Below are 21,274 nucleotides of genomic sequence, written 5' to 3'. Positions count from 1 at the left end.
AGGACCACCTGCTGCCAGCCCACCTGTGTGTCCAGCTGCTGCCAGCCCACCTGTGTGACCAGCTGCTGCCAGCCTTGCTGCTGCTGATCAGTTCCCAAAAGGACCATCATCCTCACAAGACAATGTTCTGGCAACCTTCTGTCCTCCACTTGGAGGACAAATTTCCTTTCAAACTTTGCTGACAACCAGCATGTTCACTCTAATTTTTATGACTTCTCTGCATGTTTAAAATTTTCTGAGTGAGCTTGATTGAGGGCAGATTACTTCAGCCTGATTCTCTCTTTCTTTACACTTTTTGGACCATGTGCTAGCTTCATGTATTTTCAATTTGGAGTCATGGTCTCAGCTTGACTCTAAAATCAAAAGCTTCATTCTCTTTCTCTAAGAAACTTAGTTTTTGTAAGTGATCAATAATCTTTACAGTCTTTTACATTTTCAATGTCCTCCTCATGGCTCTTGTATACTTCTTCTTTTCATGATTTCTTTTGGTTATCTCCCTAGAAAGAGGGATTTTTGCCTATATATATCTTAATAAACTCAAAGCCATTCTTCATCTTACATTGTGGAGTTTTTTAATTTATTTTACAGCATTCCTGATAGGGGGTTAACACACATATTGCGTACCGTATATGTTACCTAATTTGATTATCAAAACAGACAGTCATGTTTTACTACCTTTACTTTCCAGCTGAGAAAATTTTAATGCGTGATGTTATTTAGCTAATAATGGACAGACTCAGATGCAAGGTGTCGTCCTCTCTTTCTGTCCAAGGGCACTTACATTTAACTCAATAAAGTAAAAATTACATTGGGACTCAGCATTAGCAAGACATGCACTTAATTTTACTCATCAATAGAGGAATAACCTCCTGTATTTGCTGATAACATTTCCCTCCTCCTTCCCCTTCTTCTTCTCCTTCTTCTTCTTCCTCTCCTCCTCCTCAACCCTCCTCCCCCTCCTCCTCCCCTCCTCCTCTCCTCCTGCTCCTTCTCCTCCTGCTTCTCCTCCCCCTCCTCCTCCTCCTCTTCTTCTTCTTCTTCCTCTATTTCTTCTTCCTCCTCTTCTTCTTCCTCTTCTTCCTCTTCCTCTTCTTCTTCTCCTGACTACATATTGGCCTCCTTCTTCTTCTCTTGAATACATATCGACATAGCAAAATAAACTCAAGTTATTCCTTATAAAATACAGATGCCATCTTTTGAGAGTGTATATCTGGAATGCTCTGAAAATTCCAGAAAAAGAGAAAAACCACTGACTGTAATAGTCATTGGGTGATGGGGTAAAGGAGACAAAGAACTATCACATTATCTTTGGCCAACATCAGTTATATACGATGAATAAGTTCTGCAGATCTGGTGTACATTAATGTGGATAAAATACTTTACTGTATACCTGAAATTTGCTGAAAAAGTTGATCTTAAATGTTCACACCACAAAAATAAAAAGGAAATGGTAACCATGTGAGTTAATAAATATGTGATTATTTCACAATGAATATATGTAACAAAACATTTTTAAATATACACAAATTTTATTTGTTAATTATATCTCAATAAAACTAGCAAAGAAAGAATTTAGTTGATCTAGTTAGTTATTATAATATTCTTATCTTCAATATTAAAATCATTTTTAAAGTTTTCAGAACAAAAAAAGAGCCAACATGTTCTGGGTTGCCTACCATTTGATAGATAGTGACTAAATGTTTTATGTTCATTCACCTTTATTCTCAAAGAAATGTGCACAGTAGATATTAATGTTACCATTTCAGAGATGAGGAAATTGAGGCTGAGAGAGATAATGTAATGTCATAGTGTGGTTTCTCCCAGAACAGGCACTGAGAAGAACATTCTAGTGAAAGTAGTTTACTGGGAAGTGTAGATCACACCAGTAGGGATCAGGGAAGTGATACAGAAAAGGGTACACTATTGAGCCAGTAAGTATCGCAGTGACCAACTAAAGCTTAAACCAAAAGGAAAACTCTCAGAAATGATTTTAAAAATTACATATATCAGCATTTTCCAACTTCAGGAATAAGGGAGCTAGAGTCTTTGTAAATAAGCTCTCAGGAATCATTGGTTGAGTGATACTCCTCTGTGTGGCATGCACCGGTGACATGACTTTCTCCAGCTGCAATATAAGAGCCCTTATGCACAGAGATGCAGATTCTGGCAGATAGAAAATGGCCCAAGCACAGTAAAATCCAAGATATATCGGCAGGATAATGAAAAACGTTCTCTATGATCTGCCGTTTGCTCCACTCAGATTTAATCTTTGCTTCTTAACTGTGATGGACAGCCAGAAATTCTAGGAGAATGAGGGAGAGGAAGAGAGGAAGAAGAAGGACAGTAGTGTCTGAGCCTCTGGTTACTATACCATTGTCCACTGTGGTTGCTGTTACTCATTTGTGGTTATCACTGGGTATGGACACACTCTGAGATACTCCAATATTTGGATTGATTTGTTTCCCCAGAAATTCATCACCAAATAGGGTCATTGAGAATGTAACTAGTTAAGTAAGGTCACACTGGAATAAACTGGGCCTCCGATTCAATATAACTGTTGTCTGTATGAAAAGCATAGCAGAGTGGAAGGGAAGGAGGGAAAGAGGAAAGGAAGTCAGGAAGAAAGAAGGGAAAGAGAGATATAAAATAAAAGCCAGTGGAATAAGATACAGTTAGTACTATAATAGAGTTCACCTGAGAGTCATAATCTCCATTAGTTACCACAAGTTCAACACTCCCTTCACGATCTGTTGCCTAGATGTAAACAGCATAGAAGAAAATTTAATTTCTTTAGATGAGTTCTAGTTTCCCAATCTTGGACAAACTACTTCTCAGATATGTCCAAGTGAAAACATTGACTCTTATTGGTGATGTCTGAAGAATTGTGGGGAACCTAAGATTTGGGAGACTGGATTTATATCAGCATCAGAGACAATTTTCATTCAATCTAAACTGATCAAAATAAGGATAGCCCCCTCTTCAGGAAGCGTAGAGCATTCCAGCATTTGCAAAATATATACCAGAACTTGAATTGCAAGAGGAGTTTTTTGTTTTTTGTTTTTTTACTTTTTGGTCCTGAAAATAACTTACAACATCCAAGAAGACTTTAAATAATCTATCTCTTAGTTATTGCACAATGTGTCATTATACAATAGAAGATTTATTGTTATTGTTGTTGTTTGTAATGGTATTGCTAGGGTTTTCTATATTTCTAATGATTGACTTTTAATTCTGTTTAGGGCTGAATTGCTGCTTTCCTCTTTTACTTTGCTTTTAACTGGTAAATATTAACTTCCTTTGTATAGCTCTGTCCTAAGACAGGTACAGCTAGCTCATTGGTGGCAGCCAGACAACGCTTGCACTGAGTGACCTATCCTATCCACTTTTCTTCCCTCCTTTTTCCTGGTAGCTCAGATCAATAAGGTTAAGTCCTTTTCTGATGGTTTGAGATACATTTAAAATGGACTACTAATGTTTATTTTTCTGATGAAATAATATGTTATCAGGGAAACAAGGGTTTGGCTCTTAAAAGTTCATCATAGTCTTGTTAAAAATAATTATTCAGTGACACTTGTGAAAGCATGGGAAGGGAGACTTACCCAGGAACACTGCAGTAGGCAAAGGAACCACCATAACAGGGTCTTGCACTGGCAGAGAGAGACTGGACTCATCTCCTAATATAGCATAAGCAAGTGAGAATTGACAGCCAAGGAGCAGGGTGGGGGTCAGTGGATGGAAAATTGCTAAAAGGAAGCATCAGCAATGGGGACATTTTGGCTAAACTGATCTAACAGTATTCTTGCTGATGACAGGCCAGGGTATCAAACATCACTTGGAGAATGGTGGAGGATAAGAGATCTGATCAGCTATTAAGGGTGACCAGATATCGAGGATGGGGAGCTTTTGAGGAAATTATCGCTACACAGAGCCCACCCTCCACACCTGACATCATGCCCCTCCCTTCCACTCAGCCTATGCACACACAGTGTGGGCCTTGATGTCTCATTATTCCGGGGCTCTTTTGGTTAATTTCATTGATAAAGTTTTTTTTGTTTGTTTGTTTTTGTTTTTTTGTTTTTTTTTTCCCCCATTTATTTATTTTATTGCATTTTAGGTTTTGGGGTACATGTGAAGAACGTGCAAAATTGTTGCATAGGAACACACGTGGCAGTGTGATTCGCTGCCTTCCTCCCCATCACCTACATCTGGCATTTCTCCCCTTGCTATCTCTCCCCAGCTTCCCACCCCCCACCGTCCCTCCCCTATTCCCCCCAACTGACCCCAGTGTGTAGTGCTCCCCTCCCTGTGTCCATGTGTTCTCATTGTTCAACACCCGCCTATGAGTGAGAACATGCGGTGTTTGATCTTCTGCTCTTCTGTCAGTTTGCTGAGAATGATGAACCTGGATAAAGTTTTTTTAGAATGTTCCACACATATTGGCAAGACCTGTTTAACTACTGAGAACCACAGACCACATTGATTGAGAAGACTGGAACAAGGCATACTCAGCCAGCGAGCATTGAGTAAGTTCATGAGCAGATCCTAAGGTCCCTCCTTGGGTTGGGGAGAAGGCCCAGTCTGAGAGAAAAAGTCAGAGCACTGATCCTAAAGACACAGTGATGGAAGCCTAATCATTTGAAGTGGGACAGGAGTCATTCAAAGGGCAGGGGGGAAGAAGAGGGTGATATCAGCTGTGCCAAGTCGGTGCTGAAGACCAAAATGCTAATATCAGTCTTTTAGTGTTCTTTACCCAGGCATGTTTTATAGGCAATTGTAAATTATGGGGCAAACAAATCAATCTTAAGTACCGCCACACAACTAAGTTGAAATATGGTGTGTGTCTGTGTGTGTGTTTGTGTGCATGTGTGTCTGTGTGTGTGAAGTGTATGTGTATGCATGTATGTGTTTGTGCATGTGTGTGAGTAGAAAAGGTACTGAAGGAGCCTGGCGCGGTGGCTCATACCTGTAATACCAACACTTTGGGAAGCCAAGGCAGGCGGATCACGAGGTCAAGAGATCAAGACAATCCTGGCCAACATGGTGAAACTCCGTCTCTACTGAAAATACAGAAATTAGCTGGATGTGGTGGTGCACACCTGTAATCCCAGTTACTGGGAGGCTGAGGCCAGAGAATTGCTTGAACCAGTAGGCAGAAGTTGCAGTGAGCCTAGATCGTGCCACTGCACTATCCAGCCTGGTGACAAAGCAAGAGTCCATCTCAAAAAACAAAAAACAAAAAAAGGTACTGAAGGCAATACCCATACATACTTAAAAATAAGAGAAAAATACCCATCAGAAGACCAGAACAGATCTAACTAATTGAACCGTTGAAATGATAAGTCCACCTATACCTAGGGATTCTAGAAGCAGGATTACCAGTGCTGACATTAGTCAATTCAACTGCTGATAGAAATTCTCCATCTAGACCTTTCCATGTTCAGGTGTTAGATTTTGTTTTGTTCTTATGGCCATTCCACTCTTTTTTGCCCCCAAACCTTCTTTCATGACTATGACCCTTGTGATTCTAAAACTGAGGATACAACCATTAATAATCTCTCTACAGCTCCAAAGTATACATCAGTGACAGAAAAATGTGAGCTATAAAGATCTGTGTTCTAGCTACTACATTTTTGCTGCTCACAAGTACACCCTTCATTGCCTGCTCTATGATAAAACAGAGGGATCCTATGAATGTTTATCCTTGGCCAGCTGACACAATGTTAGGCTTTGTCAATAGAAAGGGCTGGAAAGACACTGGAGTAAAGAAGCGTTCTCTCCCTGGCTTCCGTATCCTTCACCAGGCACAAACAGCACATGTGGATTCAGTAGCGACCAGCTCTTACAATGCACAAGGCTTTCCACAGAGCAAATTTCCAGCAAGTCCACCAGTGTACCATCTCGGGAAAACTCCCCACCATCCAGTGAGCGAAAGCTGTGTTCTCTCCAACACAGTCTTGATTTCAGCCTGGGGGTAGGGGTGGGGAGTTACCTTTCTATCTCAGATATAGGAGCAGTGACAGATTTTAATATCTACTATTCCTATATTGTTTAGTTTCTCTTTCCCTCTCACCAGCCAGTCCCACTTTATCTCAATCCCCTGTCATTGTTAATAATTCTTCATATTAACCATCCCGGTACAAATTAATATATGGATTTGCCTCCCTTCTGATTAGACTCTGACTGATAAAGAATTGGTAGTGGGAATTATATCAGGAAAAAGATCTTCCGTGAAGGTGAGATTTGGAGATTGATTTTGTCATACCCTTGGGCTTGAGCACAGTGCTAAGATTCTTTCCAGTGGAAAATGAGATGAAAATAATCCATATACCATCACAATTCATCAAGCTGTCACTTGTGATTAATTGTGATGAAGTGCCAATCAAGTCAAGTGTCCTGGGAGTCAAATGGCCCCTTGAACATGATGGCTGTAACGATCACTCTAAGGACTCAGGTGGTATGTAGTTTTGCATGCTTTTGACTGCTAGTGGAAAGCAATCTTGGGCTCAGGTCATTTAACCCTCAGCTCAAGTCACCATCTAGAGTTTCCACAACAACCCTAAGAGAATCATTTATTTCTTATAACCACAGGACCGAGATTTCTGAAAAATCAAACACAACATTTGATTGTGTGGGAGTCACTTTGAACCTCCTTCACAGTGGAAACAAGTAAATTGTCCCTGCACTGTCTTGAGAAGATTGGCCTGCTCTTATTGAACATCCTGTGTTTCCCTCGGCTGGAGTGGCCTTGAAAGACTATGCTTGTTCTCCTTAAAATACACCACAACCACAACTGTTCCCACAATATTTATAACTAGAGTCGAATTTCAGCAGAAAACAGGTAGCAGTTCTTACCCACCTTAAAAGATGAGGTGGGCACATGTACTGGGAAGGACAGCAGGAAAGTGCCTTGGCCCGCAGGGATTTTTGGCAGTGGCTTATTGATCATAGCGTCCCCAGAGACAAAATATATAGGTGGCCTATTAGGGCATAACTTGGTCTACCTAACAAACTTAGGGCCTGGTAGCCAAACACTGTGACTTGAGCTGTCACAGTAGAGGATCATGACCTTTCATTCAATTTTAGATCTAAATTATTCCACAGACACAGAGCTCCTTGATTATAGGAGCGGCTGAATCCCCTGGAGGAAAGACCCTGTACCGTTGTTACAAGAACACCCTGTAAATCTTCCTCCAAGTTTTCCCCAAAAGAAAATCAGCCACCCATTTAAGTTCCCTTCAATTAATCGTTTTTAAAACTGTCTCTTAGAGTCAAAAACGCAGCAAACTGACAAAAAAACAATTCTAAAGAGTTTTTAATTTTATTTAAATTGGCCACTAGATAAATTGATCATTAAAATGAATCTTAAGTAAATTAACCCTAAGCAATTCTCCATGGCCAACACTTCATGCCTGTTTTTGTCTGTGGCTTTCCAAAACCACTTTTGTTGTTGGCTTTCTGTCTACTCATTATGGGGAGACTGAGCCCACTCAGCTCCAAAGAACTCTTGGTGGTGAAAATTTCGGAAGCCAGTGAACTGTTTGCCCTTACTCTCTTCCAGCTGGAGAATCTATAATCTTAGATGGCAGCTACCCTTGTAGACCACTGCAGACCCACTGACTTAGATGACTCAAGCTCATTGTGTTCAAATGTGACCTGAAGGAAATCTACCCTAGGGGTGTGTGCAGGAATGAAAGCACTCCAAAAGTCTTATTCATTACACTTAACCAGTTACATTTTTATTAGCAGCTGGCAGCAAAGGAGTCTTCTGAAAGACCAGGCAGCATCAAGAAAGAGAACAAGAGAGGGTTTGCCAAAGTGAAATGAATTGACATCATCAGGTAACGCAAGCAGCAGTGTGGTAGTCCATGGTTGCTGAAAGGTTATTCTTGGTTAAGAAGGATCTCTTCGTGCCTGAACAAGTTCCCTGGTCAGCACTGGGGAGAATGTGGAGGTGGACTCAGGGTAAAGTTAGAAAACAGGTAGCATTTGTACTCAGTGGGATGCAGGCATCCAGGGATGGCTATGCGTTTATAAATAGCTACAGACCCTCAGAGGAGGTGTGAGAAGTACTCCATTAACAAAGTGTTCCCTTGCAGAAGCTGGACTCACAGCTGGGTTGGCATGAAGTCAGCAAGCAATTGGAGCCACCACTGGGTGATGCACCTAAACCTGTCACACAGCAAGCTGATTTGCAGCCACTCTGATTGTAGGAAGTGGGTCCATCACAAGTTGGTTGGCCAGAAATCACAGTGTCACAGGAAGCTGGTTTGCCACAGTTCTTTGCAGAACAAGGGGCCTGACAGTTAGCCACTGACTGGTACATGAAGCATATGGAAGGAGCCGATTGGCAATGAAGTGGCTGGCAAAGGGAAGGCACGCAGCAAGTCGTATTGCAAGAACCGAACACACAAGTTGATGGCTGGCAGGGAACAGGCATGCAGAGGACTGGTTGGCAAGGCTTGAAAATATAGCAGATGGGTTGATAATAAGTTGATTTACAGGGCTGGCCTTCACCACTGACAGGTTGACAGGAACTTCCTTGGCAGCAGGTTGGTTGGCATGGGCTAGCTGCACAGATGGTTGGTAGGCAAGAAGTTTCAGCACAGGAGGTCACTTCAGAGCGGGATGGTTGGCAGCGTCCAGCATCACAGCCGACTGATTGGCCACAAGCTGCCTGACATGACCCAGACGTGCAGCCAGGTTCCCGGCAGGAGTTTTGCGGGCAGGGACTGGCATCACAGCACTCTTCCTGACAACACGTAGATTCCGAGCAGGGTGGTTGACATGAGCTAACCAGACAAGGAGACTGACCAGTGCCGGACTGATGGCAGGCTGCGCAGAAGCACACAGGTTGGCAAACAAAACCCACACATGACGTTCCTGGAAGGCAGGTAGGTTGACACGAAGCAGGATCACAGCCACATGGGGCACCGTTGGATGGCTGACAGCTTTCTTGGCATGTGGCCAGTTGCCACGTCCTGCTGTGGCAGGAACTAGGCAAACAGATAGCATGTCGAAAGCTGCCTCTAATTGGGCATGTGGAAATGGTGGGCACAGCTGGAAGGGCCGTGGTGTTTCCAGGACCACTGCTATCTCCCATGGTGCTGGTGTGGACCTTGCTGGGAAGTTGCAAGCTCAGTATACCTGCATTTGAAAGACATCCGATACATAGGGGCTTTTATAGTCCTTCACTAGGGGTGTTGGTATGACATACAGCATTTTCCTTGTTATTGTTTTTACTCATTTGCATGCAAACATCTGATTAGCAGGCTTCAGGAGCCTGGGAGATGTTGTTCCAACTTTTAAAAGGTGTCTATCGAGTCGGGAGTTTTCTGCGCTGCATTTGGCTTCGCTGAGACTGCTCCCGCTCTGGGATGAGCTGTCTCTTTTACAGGTTGCTCCCCAGCCTCACTGAAGCAGGCCCTTCCTGTCACTACCCTTTCATCAGGAGGCCTCTGCCAAGCCAGAGTGGCCCTGCTCTTCCTCCAGGAATGCAGCTTTGCATCATTCAGACAATCAGAAATAAAGCTCTGACCCAGTTTGGGGAGAGGGTGTCAAGGTGGGAAATGAAAAATTAGTTCATGGAACCCAAGGACACTTAAGTGCCTCCACCGCTTTTTAAAACCTTCCCATTTAGCATTCCTGAAACTTATTTACTAGTACTGTCGCTAATAACAATAGAAATGGCTTTCATTTATTGCATAGTTACTAGACCAAGCCCTTGACTGCACTTTTCGTTGAATCCTCACAATAACTTTAGTAAGTATAACTGCCATCACTATGTTAGAAGTGGCAAAACTAAAAAAAAGTGATAAATAAAGCAGAAACCAGGTTTAAAATGAAGCTAAGATTAAAATGTAAAACTTCATTGGCCTTTTTAGGAAGCTTAGAATCTCCCCAAATTGGTTCTTCTCAAGAGTTTTTAAAAACAGAAAAGATAAAAGCAGAAGAAGTGACAAAACTAACTCACAGAGTTTAAATCATGTTCCCCAAATTATGCAAATGACAAGGGGTAGAAGCAAAATTCAAACCTAGCTTTGTCTGACCTCCAAACCCCTCATCTTAACTACCTTTTAGACCCCCTGACTTTGGGGAGGCGGGGGCAGGGCAGCAGGCTGGCTGGTGGGCAGGTTGCCCAGGCCCCATCCAGGGGCTGCTCCTCCCACTTGAGTGACTGTAATCAGCAGCTCGGCCACACTGGTGTGAGTACTTACCTCTACTTATCAATACACCCAAACACAGTCTTTTCATTTTGGAAATTTTTAAAACTGTCAAGTATTTCCTCAAGAAGGATCAAACCCACCCTAAAGCATCAACAGCATATGAATTCTGTAAAAATAAAAACACAACAGCCAGAAGTGATAATAAAAAACATCCCCGTAAAATGGTGTTAATGTTACATTAATCCCTTCCAAGGGGAATTCATTTGGGACTTTCTTGGCCCTTTCTGCTTTTCCTCTGGGCTTGTCCTGGCTCCACATCACCAACCAGGTCCAGTGTTCTACACCAGCCCACGTCCTGACCTGGTTCATGCAGGAGGCGCATGACACAATGGAAAGATCACGGTTCAGGGAGCCAGACGGGACTGGCCTTGATTTCTGGCTCTGCCACTAACTCAGTCTGTTGGATGTGTTAGCTAATTACCTAAGTATTCAAAGTATGGAGATTTCATCAACTGCCTTGCCATGTTTCAGGTTAGTTGCTGTTGGTTTTTTGTTTTTGTTTTTGTTTTTCTGGTTGCCTTGAAAATGCTGGAAACGCTGGAGGGTAATCTGCAAACCACCAACTACAGCTACAAAATGCCTTCTTCTTGGCACCATCCTCACCCTCATTTTAAAAAGAAGAGAAACGTCTTCGATCAGAAAAAATGTCTGGAAAATCTTCCCTGTTGTCACTGAAACACCTTTTTCCCCGCAGTTGGTTTCTATGTCATGCCGTGGATGACTTCTTCAGCCCACCTTCTTGTCTCTATTCATGTTGCCATCTTTCAATCTGCAGGAATCCATGCACTGGGTTTCATTGCTGAATATTCACACCCCAAAGCTCTTCATCTTCCCAGAGGAAGGATTTAGTACATTTGGTCTTACCAAATATGTCAATCAAAATGGGAACATGAATATATTTGAAAAATCACATCAACTTCAATCCAATATCCTACACCACTTTTGTAGTCTTAAAGCTATCCATTCTACATCCATTTTCTCTAAGCGACTCTGCTCTTGTTTTCTTTTCTCCTAAAGGAACCTCTCAATAGTGAGAACATCCAACATCCATCTTGCTGTAGTTCAAGGCATTAAAAACACCTAGTGTACCAATGAAGACACCTTGTGACCACACTGAGAAATATGATGATCCATACAGAACATAAGCTTTGGAAAGAGCTGGGTTTTAGTTATTTGCATGTTACTTATTAGCGATGACAATCACGAATTTTGTTTATCACTCCCTTTATATATATGCATATATATTTATATAATATATATACACATATATATATGTGTGTGTGTGTTTGTGTGTTTGTATGTGTATACATGCATGTATACTCATAAATATGTGTGTGTCTGTGGTTTCTCAACAATATACACACATGTATGACTCTGTGTATATACACACATTATATTAATATACACACATATATACACACACGTATGGTTTTCTGGAGTTTGTTTATATCAATCAACATTATGTTAGTAAGATTCACCCATGCTATTGCAGGTCACCACTGACCAGTCATTTTCACAGTATGATACCCCATTGTGTGGATATACCATAATTTACTTGTCTATTGATGGGCACTTGGATTTTTTGTCCTTCAGATTCTGCGTCTTATACATAAAGGAGAAAATAAGAGAGAATTAATATTACTTCACAGAATTGCTGTAATCCATATGAAATACTTAGTCCAGTGCTTGGCAAAACCCTAGCCATATTCTCTCTTTTCTTTTCTCTCTATCTCTATCTCTCTCTCTCTCTCTCTCTCTTTTTTAGATTGTCTTTCCCTGTATCACCCAGGCCGGAGTCTAGTGGCTCACTGTAACCTCGGCCTCCCAAATTCAAGCAATTCTCCTGCCTCAGCTTCCTGAGTAACCGGAACTATAGGCGTGCATCTCCATCCCCAGCTAATTTTTGGATTTTTAGCAGAGACAGGTTTTCACCATGTTGGCCAGGCTGGTTTTGAACTCCTGACCTCAGGTGATCCTCCCACCTCGGCCTCCCAAAGTGCTGGGATTACAGGTGTGAGCCACCATATCCTGCTGGCCAACCCCCGTCTTGACTCTGGAAGGAGACAACGATAAATCCCAATGGCTTGATGAGAAAGTAACTCCAACACCAGTGTACAGGATAAGTTTTGCTTTTGACTTTCTCCCTCTGCCGTTGTCTAACCCAGTGGTTCCCAAACAGGGGTGACCTTTGTTACTTCCAGGCAATGTTTGGCAATGTCTGGAGACATTTGTGATTATCACCCTCAAGGGATGCTACTAGAATCTGGTTCCTAGAGGACAGGGATGCTACTAAACATCCTACAGGGCACAGGACAGCCTTTACAACAAAGCATCACCCAGCCCAAAATGTCAATAAGGCCGAAATGGAGAAGCCCTGGTCTTCCCTTACACTGTGCCTGTGATTACTCAAGCTGCACCCGCAGGACAAGGAATAGGCCTCCATTCAGCGAACTAAGTGCAGGGAGTGGCTGTTTTGAAGAGACTCTGTCCTTGGCAATTGTAAGACATGGAATTTATCCTAAGAGTGTCTCGCAGGAACTAGGAAAACATAAGGAAAATTTTCACACAAGAAATTCAGTTCCCCAACCTTCTTTGTTGTAATTATGATCCCCACTTCTTGTTTTTCTTCCACTGTGGACCACAAAACGATTGGCTTCCTGTCTTCCCCAGTCTCTCTATCTCCAGAACCATGTTCTTCAATTGAATTCTCCACACCAAGGCCAGAGAGACCTTCCAAAACCCAGTGCTCTTCCTGTCACTTCTGCTCTGCATGCAGCCCCTTGATGCCTTCATGTCAGCCCTGCATCAAGCCCAAACACCTCTGTCTAGCATGCAAGGCCCAACACAGGCAGACCACTGTCTACGATCTGACCTCATGGCTCATTCCTCTAAGAATGACTCTGTCTATGCCTCACCTCATGAACAATCTGCTCTCAAGCCCCATTCACTTGTACATGTCTCCTTTGCCTAGAAAGCTTTTGCTTTCCTGTTTGTAACTGGTTAATTCCTACTCATATGGGAAGACTCGATGCCAGCATCACATTCTCCAAGAATTCTTTCCTTGTTCCCCCACCACACTCTGCTGAGTTCATGGTGCTCTGTGCTTATGACCTCCAAGTACTCGGCACAAAAGCTCACCAGTGAGCTTCTTGAGAGCAAAGACTGAGACTTTTTATGTTTAGTCTTAGAGCTAAACACAGTCCCCGGCACCTAGCTGCTATCTAATAATGCCTGGGGGATGATGAGTGGGTGGACAGATGGTTGAATGGAGCTGCTGTCAAAGCTGATGCAACTCACTGATGAGCCTATGGCATTGATGGGAGAGCAAAGAGAACAGCAAGCTGCTTCAGGTTAGCCACCTTTATTGGACAGTTACATATTCTACCTGATAGGAGAAGTCCCTAAGGAACACAAATGTGCATAGCAAGGGAGAACATAGATGACAATAGAAAAAACTTCTTGTCAGGAAAGAGACCCTAGATGATGAAGCAAAGCGGTTTTTCTCAGCTTAATCGCAGCAGATGGCATGCACCTGGAATGTCTCCCTCTTGCTGTCCAGGAGGCCTTCATTTAAGTGATTAGAGTACTGACATTTCTGATGAGTTCTTTGAGGCATAAGCAGATGGTAAGTAACAACGCAGAAAGAGAGCTCCTAGCTAAGTCGCAATGAGCTTTGGAGAAAACAGTGCAGTTTTGTCTCTAGCTGGTGGCTTGCTTTGCAGGAATTGGAGGGCTGAAGCCCGTTTAGCAGTTGGCAGGCTTGCTGGCAGCTGGTTGAGCTGCTACGGCCTCACGGGTGGTTGGGCTGTTGGGTTTGGCCTCAGTGGGCTGGCAGGGACCCTCTTCTGAGACATCCGCCTTGCAGGGGGTGGAGTCAACACAGTCCAGTTGGCTGGACGTGGATTTTTTGCAAGCCCGTTTGGAAGAGTCGGACTCCGTGCAAGACGGGTGGGAGCAGACTGGGCGGTAAGAGTAGGATGTGACACAGGCTGGGCGGCGCAGGATGGAGTAGCATGGGCGGTAGCAGGCAGGACGGTAGGAGATGGAGGTCACGTATGGCTGCCTATAGGTGAGGAGTCCAGAGTAGATCGGGCGGCAGATCGGACGGGAGAGCTGGCGGTAGGAACCCATGGCACTACAAGGCCGTTTGCAGGAACTGGGTATGTAGAAAGTTTTAGGGCAAGTTGGTCGGCAGATGACAGATGCAGAAGATCCTGGACGGCAGGAAAGAGGCTGGCAGGAGGTAGATGGACAGGAAATTGGCTCGGGGCAGACAGAACGACAGCGCTTGACTACATAGCAAGTAGGTTGGCATGGATTGGGCACACAGGCAGCTGGTGAGCAGGGGCTGGGCTCAGAGCAGATGGGTTGGCAGATACTGGAGACACAACAAGAAGGCTCTTGGCAAGTGCTGGAGACACAAGGTGGCTCACATGGGCTCTGAACACAGCAGACAGGGCGGAGGCAAACTGGCTCACAGACCAGAGCCACACAGGTAGCTGGCTGACAGATGCTAGACTCTGAGCAAGATGGCTCACAAGGGCTGGGGTCACAGCAGACAGCCTGGCAGCTGCTGGTCACAGAACAGGTAGGCGTGGGGCACACCGGCTGACAGCAGGCAGGCTCACAGACCACAGGTTGGCAGGAACTAGGCACGGTGCAGACAGCTGGGCAGCAGCTGGGCTCACAGACGACTGGCTGGCAGCAGCTGGATTTGCAGAGAATAGGCTGGCAGGAAGTGGGCACACATAGGACTGGTTGGCAGGAAGTGGCTTCAGAGCATACAGGTTGGCAGCAGCTGCTCACAGAGCAAGAAGGCTCACAAACAGCAGGCTCACAGCACACAGGTTGAACACAGCTGCTCACAGAGCAAGAAGGCTCACAGATGGTGGCCTCGAAGCACACGGGTTGGCAGCAGCTGCTCACAGAGCAAGAAGGCTCACAGGTGGTGGCCTCGAAGCACACAGGTTGGCAGCAGCTGCTCGCAGAGCAAGAAGGCTCACAGGTGGTGGCCTCGAAGCACACGGGTTGGCAGCAGCTGCTCGCAGAGCAAGAAGGCTCACACACGGCAGGCTCACAGCACAGGGGTTGGGCACAGCTGCTCACGGGACAGGAGGGCTGACAGCACTGTGGCCCACAGCTGGATGATCCACAGCTATCTTCACAAGTCACCAGCTGCCACGTCTGGCTCTGGCAGGAACTGGGCAGGCAGATGGGGCCTCTGCAGCTCACATCGGTGGAGCAGAGAGAGATGGCTGGCACGGAGAAGCATTTCCTAGAACAGCAACTGCCAGACATGGTGGAGGTGGCCGTGCTTCCTTGAGCTGAGTGCTGAGAGGTCGCTGCCTGACTGTGACAGCTCCCCGAGGCCCTCGCTTTTATACCCCCTCACTGGCATGTTCTGTTTGGGACTCCTGCATCTTTTCCTCATTGCTGTTGGGCCAGTTTGTAGAGGAACATCTTATTATACCACTGTTTGTTGACCTGGAAGCTGCTTATCTACCCATAAAGAAGCTGTTTGTTTATTGATGTGCTAAATTTGGAATCCTCAGAGCTACAGATAGTCTTGGAAGAAGCATCCTCACCTCCAAGCTGGATGATCTATATTTCTGAGCATTGTGAACAGGGAAAGAAGAATGAAACTTATAATTTATCCACCTTCTAGTCTTCCATACAAGGCCCTGGGTTGGGCTTACTGGAATAAGACCTATTCACCCATTCTCGTGGATCTGGCCGTCTAGTGGGCAGATGAGCATGCAGACAGACTCACTGCCACACAATGATAAGTTCAACAATAGACATACAGAGATTAATTGGGGGGAGAGATGATGAACTCAGTTGGGAGAGGAACAACTGGGCTGGATTTAAATGGCTGCAGTAATGATCTTACTTAAAACCACCAGCAATCCCATGAGGCAGAGATTCCTCTCCACCATTAGAATTGAAGAAATGGGCTGAGCACTGTGGCTCATGCCTGCAATCCCAGCACTTTGGGAGGCCAAGGCAGACGAATCACCTGAGGTCAGAAGTTCGAGACCAAACTGGCCAACAGGATGAAATCCCATCTCCACTAAATATACAAAAATTACCCAGATGTGGTGGCGCATGCCTGTAATCCCAGATACTTGGGAGGCCGAGGCAGAAGAATCACTTGAACCTGGGAGGCAGAGATTGCAGTGAGCAAAGATCATGGCACTGTACTCCAGCCTGGGTGACAAAGGGAGACTCTGTCTCAAAAAAAAAAAAAAAATGAAATGAAGAAATGGAAGCAGAGGGTCAGAAAGTTTCAGTCACTTGCTGAAGACCACACACAGCCTTTCCCTGATCTAGACTGCTGTCCCTCCTCCTTACCAACCTGTCTAGACCTGTCTTTCTCAGAGGGCTTCATCAAAGTCACATATCACAGGCTCATATCACCACCATCCTCCATGGTATCCCATAACCATAGAACATCGGCTTGAAGGGTCCCTGGAAAGGACGTGACCCAGCCTCTCTGCTCCTCCTGAAGCATTATTAGGCCTCCAGGTTATTCTTTGCTTTTAATGATTTTGACAGCTCCTTTAAAAAAAGAAAAGCAAGTCTCCAATACCCACAATACCCAAAGGGTAAAGAATAAAAACAAGAGACTTCTCAGGGGTATCTCTCAAAGACATTGTGAACAACAGACTTATCTTTGCTACTGCTTGAGACAGATGAAGGGAGAAATGAATCCTGGGTTTCTGAGCACCAGGGCTTGACCTCGGGCTCAGTGAAGAGCCTACTTTGCCTCCGCCATGTGTTTTCATCAAGCAAAAGGCAGGCTCTCGCTTGGAAAAGCTGAGCCATTGTGCAGTCCTTTCATCCCTGCCTTCTTTATTAATTCATGCAATCATTGACTCAGTTTCTCTTTTATTCATGCACTCAACTCAGCCAACACTGGGTTCTGTGTGACAGATATAATAAGAATGGGTTGCAATTCTGACCACAAGGAGAAAAAGTTTAGAAGAGAGACAGACACATCTATAAGCAGGCATGGTACAGAATTCAAGTGCTATGAAAGAGGGATGCCGGGGGTAGATGCAGCAGAGAGAGATGGCTGGCATGGAGAGGCATTTCCTAAAACAGCAATTGCCAGACATGATGGAGGCAGCCATGAGTCACTGCCTGACTGTGACCACTCAGCATTGTGAGGCCCTCACTTTGGAGGGACCCAGGAGAGATATTGACATGGTTTTTGGAGGCTGGGCATGGTGGCTATCACCTGTAATCCCAACACTTTGGGAGGCTGAAGCAGGTGGATCACCTCAGCCTCCCAAAGTGTTGGGAGGTCCGGAGTTCGAGACCAGCCTGGCCAACATAGGGAAACCCTGTCCCTACTAAAAACACAAAGATTAGCTGGGCATGCTGGCATGTGCCTGTAATTCCTGCTACACTTCAGAGGCTGAGGCAGGAGAATCGCTGGAACCCAGGAGGCAGAGCTTGCAGTGAGCCAAGATGACACCACTGCACTCCAGCCCAGGTGACAGAGTGAGACTCTGTCTCTTCCCCCACCAAGAAAAAAAAGAGAGAGAGGAAAAAAAGAACATTATTTTTGGAGAATTAGCAAAGCCTTTTCAAGTAATATGAAGGCTCAAGGAGAGTGGATAAAAAGGGAGTCATGAGGCAAAAAAAGGATAAGATGTTGGAATCAAAGACATAGAGCACAATACATTTGGGAAGCAGCAAATGGTTCAACATAGGCAGGATGAAAAGCAGAGGGGATAGGAGGGGAAGCAGCAGGCCTAAAGGGGCTACTAGGCACCCAATCATGAAAGGCCTTGTGGACCATGATCAAGAAGTTGCATTTCTTAATCATAATGAGGGTTTAAGTGGGGGAGTAACTTGACTGGGGTTGCCCTTTCAGAAGGATGTGTGCTCTCCCTCTCTCTGGATGTGGAGAAGGGAGGGTGAGGGCAAGACTGAAGGCAGGGAGACCATTAGGGGTCTGTGGCAACTACCCAGAAGCTTCATGACAACAACCTGAACTGGGCAGTACCTCGGGGCTGAAGCAATATGAGAGATGGGCTGTGGTGGTTGAAAACAGAAGGTTAAGAACAGGCAGTGCCATTCTTTTAAATGTGGCTCTCAATCAGTGGGCAAAGAGGACTTTTAGACAGCCCTGAAGAGGGGAAAGGCAGAGGAGCCACTGAGACCCTTCTCTTTTCCATTCACTTCTCAGCTAAACCAGCTGTGAATGGAAGTCCCCCCTACAAATAAATTTCTTATAAACTCTCTTAGTCAAGAAACTCATCTATTGTGCCAGAATGTCATCTCTTTGAAGAATCGTTCCCTGCTAAATGAAGAGGCAGTTCATTCAACTGTATAGCCCATTTGCACTTTATAGCTCTTATCACCTCTTGACCTCACATAAACACCATGAGGGCAAGGACTTTGTCTATTCACAGATGTATACCCAGCATCCAGAGCAGCAGCTGATACATTGGAAGCACACAATCAACATTTATTGAGTGAATAAATGAGAACCTCTGTGGGTAGCTAAGAAGAGCAAGCCTTTATCAGTAATTCAAAAATCACTACCTCCACTCATGCACCCAGGAGGCATGACCATGAGCAGTAGAATAATCAGCTGCTCTGAATCACAGCTACTCAACGTAGACTCGCTGGTCACTGGACAATTGTGTCCCATTGGCAGCTCCTGCTCTGGTGTGGCTTTGTCTTAGGGGTTAAAGAGCCAGATCTTAGGAGGCCAATTCCAGTCAGAATGAAAATGGCTCAAATAGTAGTCTGAAACTGAACCAGGGCAGAGTCGAATCTCAGGTTCTCTCCAAAAGAAGACAGTAATAATAGTGCTTGGTTTGTTCATGAAAGAAAAAATGAAAACAAAATGAGCTACCACTATACACCTGCTGGAATGGCTAGAAATAAAAAGACTGATAATATTAAGTGTTAGCAAGGACGCAGAGACACTGGAACTCTCGGACGTTGCTGGTTGGAATACAAAATGCTGCAGCCACTTTGCAAAACAACTCGGCAGTTTCATGTAACATTAAGCATTCACTCACATTTAAACAGTCCTCTAGTTGCTAGGTATTTATCCAAAATAAAACATAGGTTCACAAAAAAAAAAAAAAAAAAACTTGTACGAGAATGCACATAGCAGCTTTATTCATAATAGTCAGAAACTCAAAAGAATCCAAATGCCCATAAGTAGGCGAATATATTTTTAATGTGGTTCATCTATACAATGGGATATTATTCAGTAGAAAAAATGAATTATTGATACCTGCAGTGATGAATAGATAGAAAACATGTTAGGCAAAATGAAAAAAAAATTCGCACTGCATGATTTCTTTTGTATGAGATTCTAGAAATGGTAAAATCTGTAGTAACATAAAGAACATATCGACGATTGCCAGGGTCTGGGGTAAGGGGAGGGATGAACTGCAAAGACAAGCTGGGGGACTTAGGGAGCGACGGAAAGTTCCATATCTTGAGTGCAGTGGTGGTTACATAAGTATACACAAATATCAGATCACATCAAGCTGTTCACTAAAAATGGGAGCTTTTATTATATGTAAATTATATTTCGATAAAGAGTATAAAAAAACAAAAAATAAATAAAGAAAAAGGTAAAGGTATCATAATCCCTGTTTTATTTATAAATACACTTGGAAAGGAGTCTGGAAAGCTTATCAATAATAAACTCTGAGTGGTGAGCCTGCAGGATGCTATTATTCCTTCTTTATTTTTTTCAATTTTTTCATGTTTTAGAGATCATTGCTATGCTTATAATCAGAAAAAAAAATTTTCTTTGTCAAATGAAACATTGCTTTGTAGGCATAAAAATAAATATTATTTTTCCAGGGCAAGAGCAAAATTAGTTTTATGCCACACACAGCTTAAGGTCACTTTCAACAGAGGTTGAATCAACTCTTTTTTGAGTTTTAACCTTCCAGAGAGACCCACACACCTTGGTTGGGCCCTGCCTAGCAGAAGTATACTCACTCCTTCCTCCCTAGGTCTCAGGCAGAAGAAATGTAGCAGCTCCAGGTAAGACAACCTAGCACAGAAAAGTAAGACTGGGCCAACCGTGAGGCTGGAAGAAGGAATAGTGCTGCACAGAACATCCCCAGAAACTGCGAGTTCACAGCTTTGCCACTAGAAATCCTTTAACAGAAAACCAAATACCGCATGTTCTCACTCATAAGTGGATGTTGAACAATGAGAACACACGGACACAGGGAAGGGAATGTCATACACTGGGGTCTCTCGGGGGCTGGGGAGCTAGGAGAGGGATAGCAGGGGGTTGGGGGGTCAGGGGAGAAATAGCATTAGGAGAAATACCTAATGTAGATGACAGGGTGATGGATGATGCAGCAAACCACGATGGCACATGTATACCTATGTAACAAGCCTGCACGTTCTGCACATGTACCCCAGAACTTAAAGCATAATAAAAAATAAATAAATAAATAAAAATTTAAAAAAGAAAGAAATTCTTTCCATTCAGAACCAATCTTGTTTTAGTAAAGCCTCCTCTCCAACTTTGCCAAAAAGTTCTGATCAAGCCTGATGCCCTCCTGCAGAACCATCCTAGGAGAGCCGTAATGCAGAAGAAAGCCATGCCCCTCAATTACCATTAAATTTGGCCAACATCAGCACTCACCCAGGAGCTTTTCAAAATGCAGGTCCAGGGCACTCTAGGCCCTAGAGCTAATGAGTAAAATCTCCAGTGATAAAACCCAAGGATCTATATTTTTAAAGCTTTTCAAGTGAATCTCATGTAGCACATGGAAGCTTCTGTGTAGATCTGTGGTTCTCAAACTTCAGTATAAGAATTATCTGAGGTTCTTGTTAAAAACACAGCTTCCCAGGCCACGCTCTGGTGGATTCTGATTCCGTATGTCTTAGGGAGGGCCTCAGAATCTCCAGTTTTAACAAGCCCCCAGGTGATTCCAATGCAGGTGATCCACAAATCACATTTCAAAAACCCTAATGCAGATGCCAGAATAAATTTTTCTAACCCAGTCCTCAGCAGGGAGGTCAAGGAAGAGGCAAGAGAACTAATTAGG

The 21,274-nt window shown here is 44.0% G+C and overlaps 3 protein-coding genes across 3 annotated transcripts in view; 1 reads left to right on the top strand and 2 right to left on the bottom strand.

Annotated features, from left to right (window-relative positions):
- The window catches only part of LOC116552835 (keratin-associated protein 9-1-like), a 52,792-nt gene extending 52,234 nt beyond the window's left edge, over window positions 1-558 (top strand). Inside the window, exon 3 of the mRNA XM_032279722.1 lies at window positions 1-558. Coding sequence (XP_032135613.1) covers window positions 1-87 — 87 coding nt within the window. The 3' untranslated portion in view covers window positions 88-558.
- A 7,222-nt stretch (window positions 559-7,780) lies between these two features.
- On the bottom strand, window positions 7,781-9,138 carry KRTAP29-1 (keratin associated like protein 29-1). Its single transcript, XM_032279715.1, has one exon. The coding sequence runs from the start codon at window positions 9,098-9,100 to the stop codon at window positions 8,075-8,077; it is 1,026 nt and encodes a 341-aa protein (XP_032135606.1). The 5' UTR covers window positions 9,101-9,138; the 3' UTR covers window positions 7,781-8,074.
- Window positions 9,139-13,568: 4,430 nt separating this feature from the next.
- Window positions 13,569-15,568, bottom strand: LOC116552806 (keratin-associated protein 16-1). Its single transcript, XM_032279692.1, has one exon. It carries the CDS (start codon window positions 15,519-15,521, stop codon window positions 13,968-13,970), a length of 1,554 nt encoding a protein of 517 aa, XP_032135583.1. The 5' UTR covers window positions 15,522-15,568; the 3' UTR covers window positions 13,569-13,967.
- Between the last annotated feature and the right edge of the window lie 5,706 nt (window positions 15,569-21,274).

This window comes from Sapajus apella, unplaced genomic scaffold (assembly GCF_009761245.1).
Source record: "Sapajus apella isolate SASKATOON/1434 unplaced genomic scaffold, GSC_monkey_1.0 scaffold12, whole genome shotgun sequence".
Lineage (NCBI taxonomy): Eukaryota > Metazoa > Chordata > Mammalia > Primates > Cebidae > Sapajus > Sapajus apella.
Note: the sequence above shows the minus strand (reverse complement) of the source record. Positions and strands in the feature narration are given on the sequence as shown.